At 43.3% G+C, this 18,920-nt stretch overlaps 1 protein-coding gene across 1 annotated transcript in view; it reads left to right on the top strand.

Annotated features, from left to right (window-relative positions):
• chka (choline kinase alpha) overlaps positions 1 to 17,866 on the top strand; it is a 39,305-nt gene extending 21,439 nt beyond the window's left edge. Inside the window, exons 6-12 of the mRNA XM_083654333.1 lie at positions 531 to 635; positions 2,533 to 2,591; positions 3,695 to 3,782; positions 9,210 to 9,318; positions 9,947 to 10,053; positions 11,836 to 11,917; positions 14,167 to 17,866. Coding sequence (XP_083510459.1) covers positions 531 to 635; positions 2,533 to 2,591; positions 3,695 to 3,782; positions 9,210 to 9,318; positions 9,947 to 10,053; positions 11,836 to 11,917; positions 14,167 to 14,226 — 610 coding nt within the window. The 3' untranslated portion in view covers positions 14,227 to 17,866. The remainder of the gene's footprint in view (positions 1 to 530; positions 636 to 2,532; positions 2,592 to 3,694; positions 3,783 to 9,209; positions 9,319 to 9,946; positions 10,054 to 11,835; positions 11,918 to 14,166) is intronic.
• Positions 17,867 to 18,920: the final 1,054 nt, after the last annotated feature.

Below are 18,920 nucleotides of genomic sequence, written 5' to 3'. Positions count from 1 at the left end.
GCCAGTAGCACCTACATTTAGCAAAACTACAAAAAAAGAATAAAAAAATCTGAATCCCAAAATTGAAAAACTGAATAGTCGAATATTCGGGTGCAACCCTACAAGTTTCCGTTGCGTGATTGACAATAAATATTTTAGACTACTTGCACAACTCCACTACTTCCTGAAATGAGTTAGGGCATCTTGGTTTCCTGTCCTACACTATTGGATGAACTGATTCATGTCAGGTGTGCCTGATCACTGTTGTTGTGACTGCAACAGTTAGGACAGGAAACCAAGATGCCCTACTCATTTCAGGAAGTAGTGGAGTTGTGCAAGTAGTCTATTTATTAAGCTCTTTATTCTGCACAAAGTGCATAAACTGCCTCTCTTCCTTTTATTCTTGGCGAGTCAGGAGGACATTCGTTTCACATCAGTCAACATGCTGATGTTGTATCTCAGTCACTTTGCGATATCAAATGAATGTGAGATGTTTGAGAGGAGAGGAGTAGGCGGGGTAAACGTGTGACTGTCTGTAACTCACTCACCAGGTATCTGAGCCAAGTCATGAGGCTGAACTTCACCAGAGAGTCCCACCTGCGTCGCTTCAACCGCCTGCTCAGCTACAACCTGCCCCAGGAGATGGACACGCTCAAGTATGCAAACACACACACACACACGCACGAGTCAACAAACAACTCAACACATGCATGGAAAGTTCCTACTCCAGGTGTTATGTAACCAATGTCTGGGCCTATGATGATGTTTACCTCAGGAAGTAGATTAGCGAACAATAATAATTCCTTCCCAGTCAAGGTCTGTTTTGTGGGAGAGTGCCAGATCAACATGGCGAGCCAAAGAGCTGAGATCACACTCAAACAAACCACTAATATCATGAGAACCGGTTATGTTCTAGCATTTAGCATATTATTATTATTGTTGTTGTTATGTATAGCCTAGACATTTAGAAGAAATAAAATGAAAAATAAAAATCCTACTTAATGCCCCTTTAACACATTCAGTGCCAGCGACGCCATATGGCGTCATTAGAAATTTACCGTAGAGTGCCAGCGACGCCAAATGGCGTCAATAACACGAATTTTTTTTTTTGACGGGGGGGTGTCGATCTATGCCTCTTACATCGCCTCTTTACAATATCAGAGGTATTGAATGTGTCTAACCTATTTTACAGAACCCTTAGGTGGCGACAGCGCTCTCCAGATGAGAGAACGTGGAGTGAAACACACAGAAGAAGTCCCCATGTCGTTGGGGAAAAGCAGGAAATCGCATCGCATCCGTCCGTATGCAGCTGCTTCATTGAAGCAACGTTTAGCTGTGCCCCTGCAGCAGCCAATCTGCTATCACAATTGAGCACCTCGGTGTCCGCTGCAACAGCCTCGGTGTCCGCTGCAACACCCATTTGCATGATCAGCCGTGGATTTGTTATTATTCTCAACTTGAAGCATGGGAGCTGGTACACGCGGCTGTAAAAAAGCAGGATCTAGCGGACTTTTTCAGTGCTGAGCACAGGCAGAGAAAACAGCAGAGCAGAGAGACACTCCTCCCACAACGGGGGGGGGGGGAGGAGGAGGGGGGGAGGTGGGCACGCAGAGCCAAGTACACAACACAGACCCAGACAGCAGGACAGGGTTGGCAAACGCAAGCCAGAATATCCGATGCCCACCAGCAGCAAAAGATCAGCAAGAAGCTGCAACCAGCAGCGCATGCAGGCGCCAGCGCTGCTGGTTTCAGCTAAAAATATTATTCTTCCAAACAAAATTCCCTTGCCTTCACTGTTTTATTGAAGGAAATTATTTTTGAGGTGTGACAACATCAGAAAATTAGCTTCAGAGTCAGTGATGTGCTTGAAATGTTTAATTTCACAAAAGGCTCATTATCTCAGCTCGTAGAAAAAAAGCTCTGTTTTTCGTTCAATCAAGCTATCTTCTCCGGCTCATAACTAAAGAACGGAAAATGGGATCAATAAACTTTTTTTTGCAGGTGATAGAAGAGAGTCTCATCGTTATTTGTGCGTGTTCAGTGTTTACATAGTAATTATTAAAGAAATTATATGACTGTTTTAAAATGCATTGCGGCCTATGTGGCACAGCAAGCAACCTTTTGCCCAAGGGCCGTGGCACTGAAAGTGTTAATCATGACCCAGACTGTCAGCTAAATGGATCAAGCCTCGTGTTTGTTCCAGCTCCTCTTTTCGTTTGAAGCAGAATTAATCCAGGCCTGGCTTTGAGCTTTACCAGATGCAAACCAAAACAACCACCATCTGTTACCTTTTGGATAACTTTTACTTGCATCACCCAAAACATTGTCTCCGTCTTTGTGTACTCAGTTTTGCAGTGTTGTCACCTTGGCGAACCAGGAACCTAGAACCTAGAACCTAGAACCTAGACATAAGTTCAGCTTCCTTGGGAATATTCAGAATACTTTGTTCATTCATATTTACAGGGATAGTTGTGGTCGGTTAGCCCGGACACATGACAGCCCACTGATTGAGTTCATTTGTCCTGAGCTGTAGATCTTCCTGTGTGTCTGCAGGTCTCTGCTGGCGTCCACCCACTCCCCTGTGGTGTTCTGCCACAATGACTGCCAAGAAGGTAAGACAATCCCTTAAGGCCGTTTCACACACACACGGTGCGGAATGCGGTGCGGGAATGCGCTTGGTTTTTCCGCATTGCAACCTATCCACACTAGCCTGGATGGAAAAACCCTGCTCCGAGTCTTCCGGCTATGGGCGGAAGACCGTGCTGTGCTCCAGGAAAAATATTCAGCTCAATTCTTGCGTTCCGTTTAGAAAGCATGGACGACGGGAGTAACTAGCGTCGGCTAAAAACAAACACTTTGTTTGGTATGTCCATGCTGGTTATTTTTTCTCCAACTCGTAGCGACTGCTAGACGGGGGCGGGCCTTCTTCTGTCTTCCTGCCTGTAGTAACACATACCAGCCTGGTGACGCGAGGTTATACACACACAGGTCCGGTGAGAATTATTCGCATTCCCACGTTCACTTTCCGTCAAGGGAAAAACATGTATTTTTTTGTGATATTTTGTATGCTGCGATCTATTCACTTTTTTATATATTGTCTTGTTTTCGCTGTACTGACCTTAACAAAGTGAATTTCCCTTGTGGACAATAAAGTACAACTTGACTTGACTTGAACAGTGAGAAGAGAAAATGGAGTCAAGCAGTAGCAGCGGACCCCAAATTTGATGCTAAACTGCTAGTTAGCACTTGGATACAAGTGGCTAACATTAGCTCCATCCGTTTACAACAGTGGTTTACAACGTTAGCAAAAAGCAAAAGTAAATTACGTTACATAACAGCTACATTACCATCTTCAGCGAATCCCGGCTGCTGGGCCATCTGAAGCCATATATTGTCTGTGATTTTGTTGTTGAGGTAGTCGTCACGGCGGTTTTTGTCATACAAAATTGGATGTTGAGAAACCGATAAGCCGGGTTCCCCAATTTTAGCAGCAAGCTACCTGGCAAGCTAGCTACAATACTGGAGGTATGACTATGACATCAGCTGTAAACAAAGGATTTCATTGGTCAAACGTATTTTTCCGCAGGCGGAAATCCGCGGATCTCGATGTCCGTCCGGGGGGTTAAACCCGCTGTACGTTTGCTTGTCACTTCACTGACCTAAATGCTTTTTTATGCACGTTCTTTCATTTACTCCAACTGTGTGTTGTTTTCAGGCAATGTCCTGCTGCTGAAGGGCCGCCAGAGCTCCGACAAACAGAAGCTGATGCTCATTGACTTTGAATACAGCAGCTACAATTACAGGTAAGTTAGCAGCAACAACTGTAACACAACTTAACGACCACATAGCTAACTATGTTACGGTAATTGTACACTTTGCTATATTGTAAAATCAAAAACAAACAAAAAAACAGTTTTCGCATGTGATTTTTCAGAGATGCGTTTTTAGCCCCATTGACTTAACACTAGCATTGTGACCAAAACCATTTTTGGTTGGAGTTCGACATTTTGCTCTTTTGAATGAACTGAAGGGACACCAGCTTGTGATATATCAGAGAGGCTTGTTAAAAGTCTGACTGAGCCCTTTATGCTGCAGATCTTCAGAATGTGCGTAGGTGGTAGGATGGGTCTTTGTGCGTAGGAGTGGTTTTCTTTGCACTCGTTTTGGAGCATCAGCAGAGAACCAAAACCAGATGTCTTTCATTTGTCTGGAACAGCAGTGACCAAGGAGACGCGTTATCTCCAAAAAATACTTACAACATTGATACAAGGAATGCAAACTATGTGTGTACCGTAATTTTGCCACAGTACGGGCATGCAATTCCATGGACAACATACTACTACATAGTCCAGCTGGCCTCTAAATCACACCCACTCATAAATCTCACACCTTTTAAAGTTCAGTTCAGTTCAGTTCAGTTCAGATCTTTATTACCACTCGAGGGGAAAATCGGTTTGCAGTAGAAGGCAAAATACAGACACAACATATAAGAAGACATGTGACAGTGCAACAACTACAACCAATCAAGGAAAAATAATCTGTAAAAAAAAAAAAAAGGGACTGTTCACTCCAAAATCAAAAACACATATTTTCCTTCTTACCTGTCATGTAGTGCTATTTATCCAGCTAGATCTACAACAAGTAAAACAATAATAATAAAAACAATACGCCGCAAGTGTGGGGGTGGAAAAAGATGCCTTCTGCAGACTGCACTAACCAGAGGCCTAGCTTACTTCTGCAGACTGCACTAACCAGAGGCCTAGCTTACTTCTGCAGACTGCACTAACCAGAGGCCTAGCTTACTTCTACAGACTGTGCTAACCAGAGGCCTAGCTTACTTCTGCAGACTGTGCTAACCAGAGGCTTAGCTTACTTCTGCAGACTGCACTAACCAGAGGCCTAGCTTACTTCTGCAGACTGCACTAACCAGAGGCCTAGCTTACTTCTACAGACTGTGCTAACCAGAGGCCTAGCTTACTTCTGCAGACTGCACTAACCAGAGGCCTAGCTTACTTCTGCAGACTGCACTAACCAGAGGCCTAGCTTACTTCTACAGACTGTGCTAACCAGAGGCCTAGCTTACTTCTACAGACTGTGCTAACCAGAGGCCTAGCTTACTTCTGCAGACTGCACTAACCAGAGGCCTAGCTTACTTCTGCAGACTGCACTAACCAGAGGCCTAGCTTACTTCTACAGACTGTGCTAACCAGAGGCCTAGCTTACTTCTGCAGACTGTGCTAACCAGAGGCTTAGCTTACTTCTGCAGACTGCACTAACCAGAGGCCTAGCTTACTTCTGCAGACTGCACTAAGCAGAGGCCTAGCTTACTTCTGCAGACTGTGCTAACCAGAGGCCTAGCTTACTTCTACAGACTGCACTAACCAGAGGCCTAGCTTACTTCTACAGACTGCACTAACCAGAGGCCTAGCTTACTTCTGCAGACTGCACTAAGCAGAGGCCTAGCTTACTTCTGCAGACTGCACTAAGCAGAGGCCTAGCTTACTTCTACAGACTGTGCTAACCAGAGGCCTAGCTTACTTCTACAGACTGTGCTAACCAGAGGCCTAGCTTACTTCTACAGACTGTGCTAACCAGAGGCCTAGCTTACTTCTGCAGACTGCACTAACCAGAGGCTTAGCTTACTTCTGCAGACTGCGCTAACCAGAGGCCTAGCTTACTTCTACAGACTGTGCTAACCAGAGGCCTAGCTTACTTCTACAGACTGTGCTAACCAGAGGCCTAGCTTACTTCTACAGACTGCACTAACCAGAGGCCTAGCTTACTTCTGCAGACTGCGCTAACCAGAGGCCTAGCTTACTTCTACAGACTGTGCTAACCAGAGGCCTAGCTTACTTCTACAGACTGTGCTAACCAGAGGCCTAGCTTACTTCTGCAGACTGTGCTAACCAGAGGCCTAGCTTATGTCAGCGGCACTTTAAATGCACCTCTGCTGTGTCACCCCTCAGCTCGTTTCATCTGCTGCTCTAAGCACCCCAGCGGAGTGGAGCGCTGGAGCGCAGCCACTCCTCCTCCTCCCATTTAGACTTGGCCCTGCACTCCGGGGGGAAGAAAGGGAAGGGGGGGGGGGCAAATAGCGAGCCAAATCGTGTGTGTGTGTGTGTGTGTGTGTGTGTGTGTGTGTGTGTGCGTGTGTGTGTGTGTGTGTGTGTGTGTGAGAGAGAGAGAGAGAGAGAGAAAGAGAGAGGGGCAAAACAAGAGGGAGGGGGGGGGCTGCAGCTTGGCTGGCTGTCCTCTGGCATCTATAATTCACAGCCGCCTGGCTTCTCTCTGATGAAATATTCACTGCTGCTGTTATGTAAGACGTGAGCCGGCTGCACACACAGGCTAGAAGCAATGGACAGTGAATTTATGGACGAGGTGCTAGAGGAAATTGTCTAATACAATCCTGTACACTGTTCATACTAGTTTCCATCCAAAGATACCAGGAATAGAATAGAATAGAATAGAATAGAATAGAATAGAATAGAATAGATGTACCTTATTGCACAGCAACTGTAGAAAAGCTTATCACCCCTCTTGAGTGAAAACCAGTAATTCCAGTTTTGGTGAATTATTTTTTATCTCAGGTTTCAAGTTCCATTGAAGGAATATGCCTCTATGGGTTGAGTGAGGGATTGCATGCGCCTCTATGGGTTGAGTGAGGGATTGCATGCGCCTCTATGGGTTGAGTGAGGGATTGCATGCGCCTCTATGGGTTGAGTGAGGGATTGCATGCGCCTCTATGGGTTGAGTGAGGGATTGCATGCGCCTCTATGGGTTGAGTGAGGGATTGCATGCGCCTCTATGGGTTGAGAAAACTCGACAACCCCGGGTGTATGAATCATGTTCAAAACCAATTAGGTGGAACTGAAAAATGCATCGTCAGCAAGCTGAAAACAAGACGCTTCGTCTTAGGTGCTGAAAGGCGGACATGTTGGAAATACAGCATGCTTACCTGACAACAGCAAAACATTGTCTGCACTCTGCTACTCCACTCTGGGTACATGTTAGTCGTCTTTGTGTGTGTGTGTGTGTGTGTGCGTGTGTGTGTGTGCGTGTGTGTGTGTGTGTGTGTGTGCGTGTGTGTGTGTGTGCGTGTGCGTGTGTGTGTGTGCGTGTGTGCGTGTGTGTGTGTGTGTGTGTGTGTGTGTGTGTGTGTGTGTGTGTGTGTGAATTCCTGAGTGTCTCATTTATGGGAAACAGCGTGGCTCATTCTGGCCTTGGTTCACAGCCCCAGCAGGGCAGCTCACACACACACACACACACACACACACACACACGCACACACACACGCGCACGCACGCACACACACACACACACACACACACACACACACACACACACACACACACACACACAGTCTTCCAGGCCCCCTCCTTTTTCCCCCGCAGCCTTGGTCTCTTAAGCGTGGCCTCTTCAAGCCTCGACACATGTTCAAACATGTGTTCCTCTGTGTACAGAATTACATACTACCCACACACACCCCCAACATGTGGACTGCAGCGGTAATGCATGTATAGGCACAACACACACACACAAGCAAGGATGCACACACTTATACACACAGATTTTCTCTCTTTCTCATTGGCTGACATGAAATAGATGTGTAGAGTGGAGCCAGATGAGAGCAGTTCATTGTGTCAGTCAGGGCTCCTAGGCTACGGGCCTGGCAGGTGTGGGAGGCTACTTGAGTCCTCCCAGCTACATGATAATGTAGCTAGGAGGGGGTCGTCGTGCAAGTGTGCATTTAGAGAATTTGCATTTGCTTTGCTGCTGCATTTACGCATCGGTTCAGTTACGGCTACAACTAACGATTATTTGAATTGTCGATTAATCTGTGGACTTTCTTCTGGAGTAATCGATGAGTCGTCTGCTCTATAAAATGGTGGAAAATGCGATCACTTTTCCCCCAAAGCCCAAGATGACATTCCCAAATGTCTTGTTTTGTCCTCCTGACCAACAGTCCACAAAGCAAAGATAAATAGATTGACTGTTATAGAAGACTAAGGAAACCAGAAAATATTCACATTCAAGAAGCTGGAATGAGGAAATTTTAGTATGAAAAATGTGTCTAAAAACGATTAATCAATTACAAAAAAATAGTTGTCGATTCATTTTCTGTCAATTGTCTAAAAACGATGAATCGACGAATCATTGCAGCTCTATAAAAACAAACCGTAATTCATCAGCTAAAACCATGTCAGGAGCAGTCATTTCCTTCATTGGTCAGAATAAATTTGGTGCAGGAAAATTACTTTCTTCCCGGGTAAAACTCGTAACCCATAGAGACATCATCATTCAGAAGCCACGCCCAAAACGGGGGGGAAACAAAAACTCCCCCCGCAATCCTGGCGTTCTTCTATGTCACGTGTTGCACACAAAGATCATATATACGGAAGATGAACACTCCAACTTACTTCCTTGACAGCTAGATCCACATTTTTCTTCTCGCCAATTCTCAATGGCTTCCTTGTTTTGCTCGGGAGTACAAAAAAACTTTAATTGCCGATTATTTTTACATTTGTTGTCTGCGCAGCCCCACCACACAACAGCTTTTAGCTACGTTTAATTCAAGGAAAATGACGCTGGTGTGTGGAAGTGAATGCAGAGCTTTCCCCCGTGATGGGCGTGGCCTATTTCATGCAGTGTCTCTATAGCTCACAGCGTGTTCATCCCATAATGCACAGGGCTTCCTGTAGTCCAGTGGGATCCGTCTGCACAGGACTTCCTGTAGTCCTGTGGGAGGACTTCCTGTAGTCCAGTGGGACCAGTCAGCACAAAGCTGTGAGAAACCTGCCAGCTCAACAAGGTCTCATGTTCTCTTAGACAAACAACCCAAATGCTAAGTAGGACAGCTCTCCAGGGTTTGAAATAACAGCTCCACTCAAATGTGTGAAAACACTCCCAACCACTGACATATATTCTAATATACTCAATGCTCCCAACAAACACATGCACCTATAGCTATGTTCTCATTCAGGTTTTGTGCAAATTCTAACTGAATTTCTGAGAAGAGAGAAACTTAAAATGCAAATCAGGTGTGTTTCCATTCAAGGCTTTAAAGAGGTTTGCATGTACATGGTGAGACAAGATCACAAATGGAGGCAGGCTTTCCAAGAGTTCCTTGTCATCAAAGTAATAATTAATTATTGTATAGTTGGTGGTTGATTTTCTTTCATAATCTCCCTCTCTCTCTCTCTCTCTTTCTCTCTCTCTCTCGTATCTTACAGGGGATTTGACATTGGCAACCATTTCTGTGAGTGGATGTATGACTACAGCTGTGACAAGTTTCCCTTCTTCAAGGCCGATGCTCAGAACTACCCTTCCAAGGCTCAGCAGGTGTGTGTGTGTGTGTGTGTGTGTGTGTGTGTGTGTGTGTAGGGAAGGCCTGTATCTCTGTTCTGATAGTAAACGACAACATCAGCAGAACTTCATGATGGACCGTGTTCACATTTATTTGGTCATATTGCCAGTCCTCCTTCTCACTGCTAGAAACAATAGTCAACTCATAACTTATTTGCCAAAAAGTTACTGTTACACTTTCTTATGTAACAAATTAAAAAATAATAAAATTACTGTCTACTACTACTACTATTACTACTACTACTACTAATAATGTTAGAATTTATTTTGACTTTGACTGTATTATTTTTATATTTTTAAAAGGGTTATTATAATTAATTATTACTAGTAGTAGTCATGTTAGTAGCAGTATATGCATTGTTTATTTTTAATTAAAAAAATATTATTTTATTCTAACTTTTGATTAAATATTTTGTCTGCTACTATTATTATTATTATCATCATTGTTATTAATAGTAGTAGTAGCAGTAGTATCATTTTCATTGTCTATTTTAACTATTACTTTACTAATTACTCATAGAACATGCATGTAGCTTGTATGTATGCTCCTGTTAAGCCAATTACGTTAAGACCCCAAACTGACATTTTGCCGTCTTATCTTCAGCTGCATTTCATTGAAAGCTACCTGAGGGAGACTGACAGAGGGTTTGACAACCTGAGCGACGAGGACCAAATGAAAGTGAAGGAGGAGATATACGTGGAGGTCAACAGGTAGGCCCTGATACCTTCCTCTAACAACAATGCAAAGTCTCTGTGTGTGAGTGAGTGAGCAAATTGTGTTCGGCCACAGCTATGCTATTTTACGTGCGATCGCGCTGAATCTGTCGGGAAATGTAAAGAGGACTAACGGAGCCAGATTTTTGAATTGGGTACAGTAATTAGGGCCGACTAAATGGGCAAAAATAGCTAATTAGTGGCCAAAATGGGTTAACAGAGGTTTGGTACCATGGAGAGCTCCGCTCGTTAGCTACTGATGGAGCTCACCTGAGTGGAGGAGCACAGCTGAGCAGAGTTGGAATCAGTCAGGGAAGTGGACTATGAAAACCCTCTGGGGAGAGAGCATGCCAACTCTGTGAGCGAGGCCTGACTAAATGGCCCGTATCAGAATCGGAACTATAATAAGAATGCAAAGTATGTGGGCCCTATCTCCCCCCTGGCCTTAAAATAGCATTTAACGCCAGGCCAAGCGCTATTTAGTGGGCGTGGTCAACGCAGTCCCTATTTTCCCCTCGGCGCTACACCCGGCGTTAACCACTTAACCACGCCTTTTAAGCGTAGAATTATGCACAACTCTGGTGAACTGCAATTACGCAATGACATTCTTCCTTTCGAAGCTCCGATCCACTCGATCCATGTCCGGGTTTTGGCTGCATGCTGTCATCTCTTCATGCCAATTTGGATATCTCAGCACATCACAGATCATAGCCTGAATAAAACAATTCAACCTACAGCCAGGCAAATACAGATCTGTTCAGCAGGGCTGATGCGGTCTCCCTGTAGCCTACAATATAGAACGTTAACTATCGGTGACATTCCTGATAGCATCCAATTCCATGATCTGTATGTTGTAAACACATAACTTTCATAATAGTGAACAAGCACCCCCACTCGGCTCATTCAGGACAGGTAGTTTTATAACTTGTAGGCTACCTGCTGCTTCTGCACATCACAGCACAGGCTAAATCATGCAACATAAATATAGCTACATTATGTAAAGTCATGGCATAAATGTGTTTTTATTGGAAAAAGTACGTGTCAAGTAAGCTAAGTCTTGTTGGAGCGGACATCACAGTACAACCGTGTTACTCATCTATATCACATTGTATTTGCGACGGATATATATGCCACCTGGATTACATGTATGTTTCACATAGGGTTGTGTTTTGATTTTTATGTTTTATTTTGTCCAATATTGAAATGTTCTAGAATTGCATGTTGCATGTTAACATAAATATTATTTCTATCTACCACTTAGCCTACTTAGGCTGATTTGCTTGCTATTTCTTGTCAAAATGTATTAGCCTCTATGCATGCTGGGAGATTTCACATGTGTGTCTGTGTGTGACTTTGGTAGGGGAGCCGGCGCAGTGAATAACGCCTGGTTTTGAAAAGCGCTAAGCGCTAAATTAACGCCAGTGGGGAAGATAGCGTTAGGCCGGTATTTAAGGCCGAAACGCCCATTCTGGCCTATTCTGGCACTGAGCCACGCCTCTTTGGGGTAAAGAGCATTTCTGGGCCCAAAAACATGATGCTATCTTCCCGAGTCAGGCGCAAAGCGTGTTTTTTTGCGTTTAACGCCAGTTTAGCGCCTAAGGCCAGGGGGAAGATATGGCCCTGTATGTGTGTGTGGGGGGGGGGGGGGGGGGGGAGCAAACAATGGCTATGCAGCCCCGATATAATGTGATGTGATGTGACATGATACCGTATGAGACAGTAGTATGGTACTTTAATAAGCCTACTACAAAACAAATGACGTGCTCTGTCTGCTTTTAGGTTCTCCCTGGCATCCCATTTCTTTTGGGGCTTGTGGTCCATCATCCAGGCTAGGATCTCCACCATTGAGTTTGGATACCTGGTGAGTGCCATTGTTGGTTGTGTAGGCCTAATTAGGCTTAATTAGGTTACTAATAATATATATGACTAATATAATATTTATTGTTATTTATGATGGTGAGGTGTGGGCCAAAGTAAAATATACCACACACAGTTGGCTGCAGTTGATGTAATTTCTGTCAATCCTTGGGTTAACTTTACCCTATGTCAATGTATGGGCGGTATAAGCAATCTAAAAAGATTTAAATTTGATTTATTTGATTTTGATATATGTTGTGGTATAACACATCTCCCTTGGCTTCATTTCACAAAATTCCTTTCAGTATTATTTACATGAATGACAAATTGGTTACCGAACTACACGACCCAGCAGGCTTTTAGTTAGTGGGAATGTTCCGTCTCCTGCAAAGGGAACAAGCTATAGTAGTTAGCTAGCTAGCTACAGCTTCACAGGCTGCAGTGAAAAATGTCGCTATTACTTGCTATCGTGAGTTAGTGGTGTCTCAAATTGCAACTCAAAAGGTGAAAACCTAGCCATGCGTGATAGTTCTCCATTGTTACAAAGTCTTTTCCGTACGTGTCTTCACCCTCAAATAACAGAAACATGAAACATCGTCTAAAAGCTCATATTACGTGTTGTGCCTAGAGGCATCTCAACACCACGTGTTGCTGTGTTTAGTTGCCTACACTTGCTGCGAGGGTCAGTGTTGTCCTGTAAGATGATGCAATGTCAATATTGACTGTGTCAATGTTAAGATTAGGTCAGAGCAGGTTCGGTCAAACCGCCATACCTGCCTGGCAAGGTGTTAGGGGAGGAGCTAAATAGAGGAAGCTCCCACCACATGTTATCCAGCTTACCAATGTCCCCAAAGATTTAGAAGCTGAGATCAACTTTTGTCACAATATCATTTGACAAGCATCATAAAATGACATTCAATACAGTTTGTCAGTATATATGCACTTCTGCCATAGTCACTCACAATGTGCTTATTATGCGAGTATGATGCCTAATTAGCACTGCCAGAATTAGCAAATATTTGCATTAATTGGACCACATTGTTTAACACGTTCACTGCCATTGACGAGATATCTCGGCTTACAGAATCCAACGGTTCACTGCCAATGACGAGTTATCTCGGCTTAAATTTGTTTTTTGTTTTTTTGACGGTGGGACGTGGATCAACGCTCCCCACGTCTCCTATAAAAATATTGGAGTCAGCGAACGTGTACAACCCATTCCACGGACCCACTAAGTGGCGACAGTGCTCTCCACACTAGGAAAAGCAGAGCCAAAACTGTAGGGTAACGCGCGAGGAAACCATTCTCTACTGTAAAATGGATTGGCGAAAACGCTTTCACTTTCGCGCATTATCGCGCTGGGAGCTGGCGGTGGGGGATTCCAAAAATAGACTGGGTGGAAAACACACTTTGAAACACGCAGCATAAAGCCTAGAATCGCACAAAGCTTCATCAAAGCTCTCAAACCCAAGAAACAAGTGAGCCCTATCCACACTCGCTGCCAGGGAGGGAGGCTGCTCAAACTCGCAGCAGCAGCAGCAGAACACTCGCTTGTGACGAACGCTGCTGAAAGCCACCAGACACGCCCACGGAGGGAGGAGTTTGAAGGAGAGGGCGTTCAGAACTATATTGTTTAGATGTCTGATCTCTCACTGATGCCAAAAATAAATGGTTAAAGTGACTGTTCTGCCTGTTTGATTGAATTTCACAAAACTGCGATTATCTCAGCTTTCACTCTCAGACGCTGAAACCATGCTGTACTCAACGGCTAATATCTACATAACTACTAACTCTACAAACTAACTCTTTTAGACAGAGAAAGCACACATTCTATTAGTACTTTTGTGAACTTTGTGTTCACAAAGTCCAAGCAGAAAAGAATCCTCGGCTCTTGTAAAATGAGCCAGAATCCTAAAAAAAACCCTCTGGCAGAACCTACCTACAGTAAAAAAAAAAAGGCTGGCAGTGAATGTGTTAAACATTTATTTTATTTTTTTATCAAATTGGCTTAAAGACAGAATGAAGATCTCAAATACAGACATAGAGTACTACACAATTTCAATTTAGTCGTGTCACCACCTACTTAAACTTGCTGTGCCATTATTTTTTACTCTTGCACATATGTACATATGAGACTCTCTCTATATATATATATATATATATATATATATATATATATATATATATATATTATATACATGTATGTATACTATAACATTTTTATAAATATATATATATTTTTTTGTATTCTAGGATTATGCTCTGGCCAGATTTGATGCCTACTTCCAGCAGAAGAAGATTTGGGGCGTCTAACGGAGGAAAAGAAGATGCAAAGACCTGGATTGACAACACATTCGGCCGGTCGGCGAGAAGGAGAGATTAAGTCCACGACCATGCTTTACTTAGACCCGCCTGCAGGGGGAGGATTTGCCGGCCTAGCGTTTGTGTTGTGTTGACCAAAGGCAAAACTGAATCTCCTGGCTGAGTGCTTAAAGTACGCACGCCCCACAAACCTTTGCAGCTCAGACTAGTTTACATTGCGTAACGAAAACATCGACTAACCTTCACCTTCACTGGTCAGAACGGCTCTCTGCTTCTGCCTTGTTAAAAAGAAAAAAAACATCACTAACACGAGGGTGGCGCTGTTGAGCTGGATAGTGGGTTTCAGTTACAGGTATAGATTCCCATTTGGAAATGTTAACATTGCATCAATGTATATCCATCTATCATTCCCATTATGGAAATGTGCTGTGGGAAAGCCCCGGAATGTGAACGCCTCTTGGGAGAACCTTGCTTCCTGAAGCAGCCAATCGCTATATATGATATATAAATGTCAATGTGCCAGACAGTAGCCTGGCCCAATCTGTTACTGAAGTGCTGACTCGTTGGCTGCCATGTCACCAAAACAGTCAATAACGTCTACACTTGTACACATTTCACTAATCCATTGGGTTTTATTTTTGATTGTTTCTATTTACATGCTCATCATCAGGCCAGGGGCAAATGAAAGTTGATTTTATTTTCATCTGCTTTCAAGGATTCGAACAATTTTGAGGCACGGATGCTTTTCTGGGCGGTTGGGTAAACTCAGCCAAAATCAACCTGATATCAACGTCTAAGTGTTTCGGTTGTCCCCTGCAAAAAAACACTGGTTCTTCCTGACTTCCCAGCTTAGTGCTGCTGCTCTTGGCCTGATCAACTGTGACTCTTGTTATAGACTGTTTACACTTGAAGACATGTCCCAGTCGTCCTGTGAATATTCTGTGATCTGGGCTATAGCTTCAGGCAGCGCCCTTATCGTTCATAATATGGAACATTGTACCATGACAACAAAGCGGAGCCTGTGTGCTTTATACATGGCTGAGCTGCGGCCGCCATATTTGTTTCAGCCTTCCACCAGCTTTATGAGGGGTAGGAAGGAAGTACAACCAGGCCAGTGGCAACGAGGAAGCTAATCGGCCATCTTTATAGCTTTCACTTTTGTTTTATTTTTGTTTTGCACCCTTATGACATTGAAGAAAACGTCATAGACTACACAATGCAGCGGTAGTAACAGTATGGAAACCGTAAAATATCCTCTAGGGGGACATTCCTTACTGTGGTAATGGATTATTTGGTGATGATGCCACTGGTATACTTTGGCGCGAGTGCCTTCTACCAAGTTTGCCCCGTCATTCTACCCATAAGCCAGAATAATAACCTGAAACACACCACAGCTACTGCACCATGCAATACGGTTCAACTTTGACTGTGTGCGATGAGAACGACCTGCAAACTACCTTGACTGAGTTGTCACTGGACAGCTGTATACCGTAGTAACTCTGCTAAAGGGGCATTAAGAAAGGGATGGCTTTCATCCTCTACCAGTCCAAATGGAATCGCAGCAGCATCAACAGGTGTACATTATAAAATATACATTATTGGCCCTTTAACAAAGGGATTCAGCACCAACTGTGCTGTGTGTGCATCAGCCGGACTTCTTTCAGTAGAAGCTACTCTGCTTTTAGGCTTTCTAACGAGGGAAACTCATTCGTAGATGTTTGTGCTCACATGGGGGGGGGGGGGGATACCCCTCGCCCTTCGACCTCTGTCAGATCACCCTGTGCTCTGGGGCACTGAGCCTTGTACTGAGGTGGACCGTGTTCTCTCAGTTCATCCAAAGATACTGAGACTAGCTCATAGGTCTACCTTACCAAACCACACCAGGAAAAGCCCTCAGTTAGCCTATCAATTAATCCCGTGATATTTTGAATTTTGGCTTATTTTCCTTGCTGGGCACTTTTCTCATTTTGTGCGAAGGTTTCTATAATATTGTGTGTACTCTAATCTGCTGCTACACAAAGGCCAATTATCCACATTTCTTCCCAGCTTTATAAACTCCAGTGTACTGTACACCACCAATGTGTGTACCTTGTTTACCCGTCGGACACCTGGATTTTAGCACCAAAATTAGCGCGCGACTGTAAAATCACAGCTTTCGTCCCAAAGTGCGTGCTACCGGCATGACCTCTGACCTCTCGTCAGAGAAACGGGACGTCCGCTATACAGTGTTACGCAGTACACAGAAGCTAAGGGAACTGAGCTGGATGGAGAAGCGCGCGAAACGAAACCAGTTTACGACCACCAGCCACCCCGATAGGCTACTGCGACGCTCCTCCAGCCACCTGATAGGCTACTGCGACGCTCCTCCAGCCACCTGATAGGCTACTGGGACGCTCCTCCAGTGTTTGAATGTCTACTGTAGCACCTTTGATCTGAAGATTGAAAGAGTTCTTACGTACTTGACTGTTCCATGTTTAAATATTTTGGGGGTTGTTGAACTGTGATTATTAGTTTTATTTTATTTTGTTTTTTTATGCAAATGTATTTCATTGTATGTTTTGTTATATTTCTTTCAGGGTGTTTTTCTAATGTAGAAAATGATCTTTTTGAGACACTATGGACACTATGGTCTCATAGTGATGCACCAGTAGACATATGAATCTGCGCTGGTATTAGAGAAATTACAATGTATTGGATCCATTGGAGTCCATACTGAAAGTTTAGCACTTGGACTCACTAGCAGCAGTGAAAACATGTTAATTATTGGTGCATCATCCCTCTTGAGACAATAATCACTAGTCTAGTGCCCTTTGAGCTGCCAGTGGTTTTTCAGTATCGTGCAATGGCACTTTTCAGAAATGTTACAGTGGTGTAATTGCAAACATTTTTCTTCTTCTTCCTCCTTAAATGGAATTAGTATTTTTCTTAATAAGAAAGTTGTGTCTTTCATTGTTGAAACAAGTGTCTCCCTATATCGCTACATGCTACAAACTCTGTTTTGATTGTGATTTTTTACATTGCATTCCATGAACATCCCTTTATAACTGCTGTACATTCCACAACCCATAATGTATATACTGTATACCATTTGTTATTCAGCTTCCATTACATGTAGCCTACATTTTGGACCAAAAGAAAATACAATCTTAATTGAATTGGTTCTTCCAATCAACTGTAATTTGTCCCCAACCAGGTTTCAGGATACACAGCCTCACTTCTGAATGCTTTCAACGCTCTCTAAAATTCACTAATACAAAATGTAGAGGGTACATTCTATAAAACATCCAAATATAAGGAATGGCAAACGTGTACCTAATCACTTTAAATATTTCTGAGAATGTACTTTGTGTTCATGTAATACACTGTGTTGTCATCTTTTGAATAAAGAAATCCTACTATCGATGCTGTGACAGGACCCAACTACGCTATTATGTGACTTACAACGTTAACCCTTGCTATCTATGCAGCTCTATTGTATGCACTTATACTCTTAGAAAAGAAATACTGTGCAAAGACGTAGTTTGCAACGGAATCGCTGAAGTGGGAACTGCATTGTACCACTACGACAACACAGGAAGGACCTTGGCTGTCAATGTACTTTTCTGCTTTGCACAAATACAAATAAAATAAAATAAACAGTTGAATCTGGCTCCGTTCTATGTTTTTGGACAGGTGGACATTGGGCACATTGTTGCATGCTGTGTCATGCAGTCTTTGTCAAACTGGTATCACTGTGTCTTCAACGTGATGGGGGATATAAGAAATAGCCTTTGTTATTCCTGGACAAATGTGCTAAATAACTCATTGAGAAAACTCGGAGAGACAAATATTCAAAATTCTCCTGAGCTTAATTTATTCTGATAATATTGATTTAACTCCCAGGGGTCCACTACTTTTGTTTGTTTGTTTTGAAAGACTTCATTACCCAGAAATCCTGTAAGCCAAGGTGAAGTGTCTTGTGTGTCTTTTAGATTTAAAAAAGTATATATATATATATATATATATATATATATATATATATATATATATATATATATATATATATATATATATATATATATATATATATATAAAGTATATACACACACACACACACACACACACACATTACACATTAGGCATTCAGCACAGGTTTAGGAAGAATGTTCATTGCGATCCTGAACATTGAGATGAGTGGGATGCTGGGATGCTGGAATGCTGCAGTGAGAGCAGAATGGAGTCAGACTTGGCCTGGAACGACTGGAGCTGCTGCAGCTGCTGCCAACTGCAGCATCCATACGGAGCCAAGCAGATCATCTCAGCCAACATTGTGACGCTGCCAAAAACAGCATCCATTCACGTCGTCTCGACCTCAGCTGACCAACGTGTTGTCCTCAGCTGACACTTTGTACTTTGACAGCATAGCTAGGTCACAATCCCCTTTCTGGAGCTTCATGACTCTGCAGTACCTCTAGATCAAACATCACAAACGTGCAACTCGTGAAAAAAGTATAGGTTGGACACACATTTGCCAGTGTTTGGTTTATGTAATGCTTTTAACATCTGCAGTAGGAGAAGTTGCCTGTAGGCTCTTCCTAGTAAGTTCACTTAAGGCCACATGCCCATACCAATAAAGCTGTGTTTGCTCTTATCAAAATGGCTTGAGAAATCCTGTTTATAACACAGCCTTACACTTAGCCAAGTGT

This window comes from Poromitra crassiceps (genome assembly GCF_964638095.1).
Source record: "Poromitra crassiceps genome assembly, chromosome: 18".
Lineage (NCBI taxonomy): Eukaryota > Metazoa > Chordata > Actinopteri > Beryciformes > Melamphaidae > Poromitra > Poromitra crassiceps.
The sequence above is the reverse complement of the archived record's forward strand: the minus strand, read 5'-3'. Positions and strand labels throughout refer to the sequence as shown.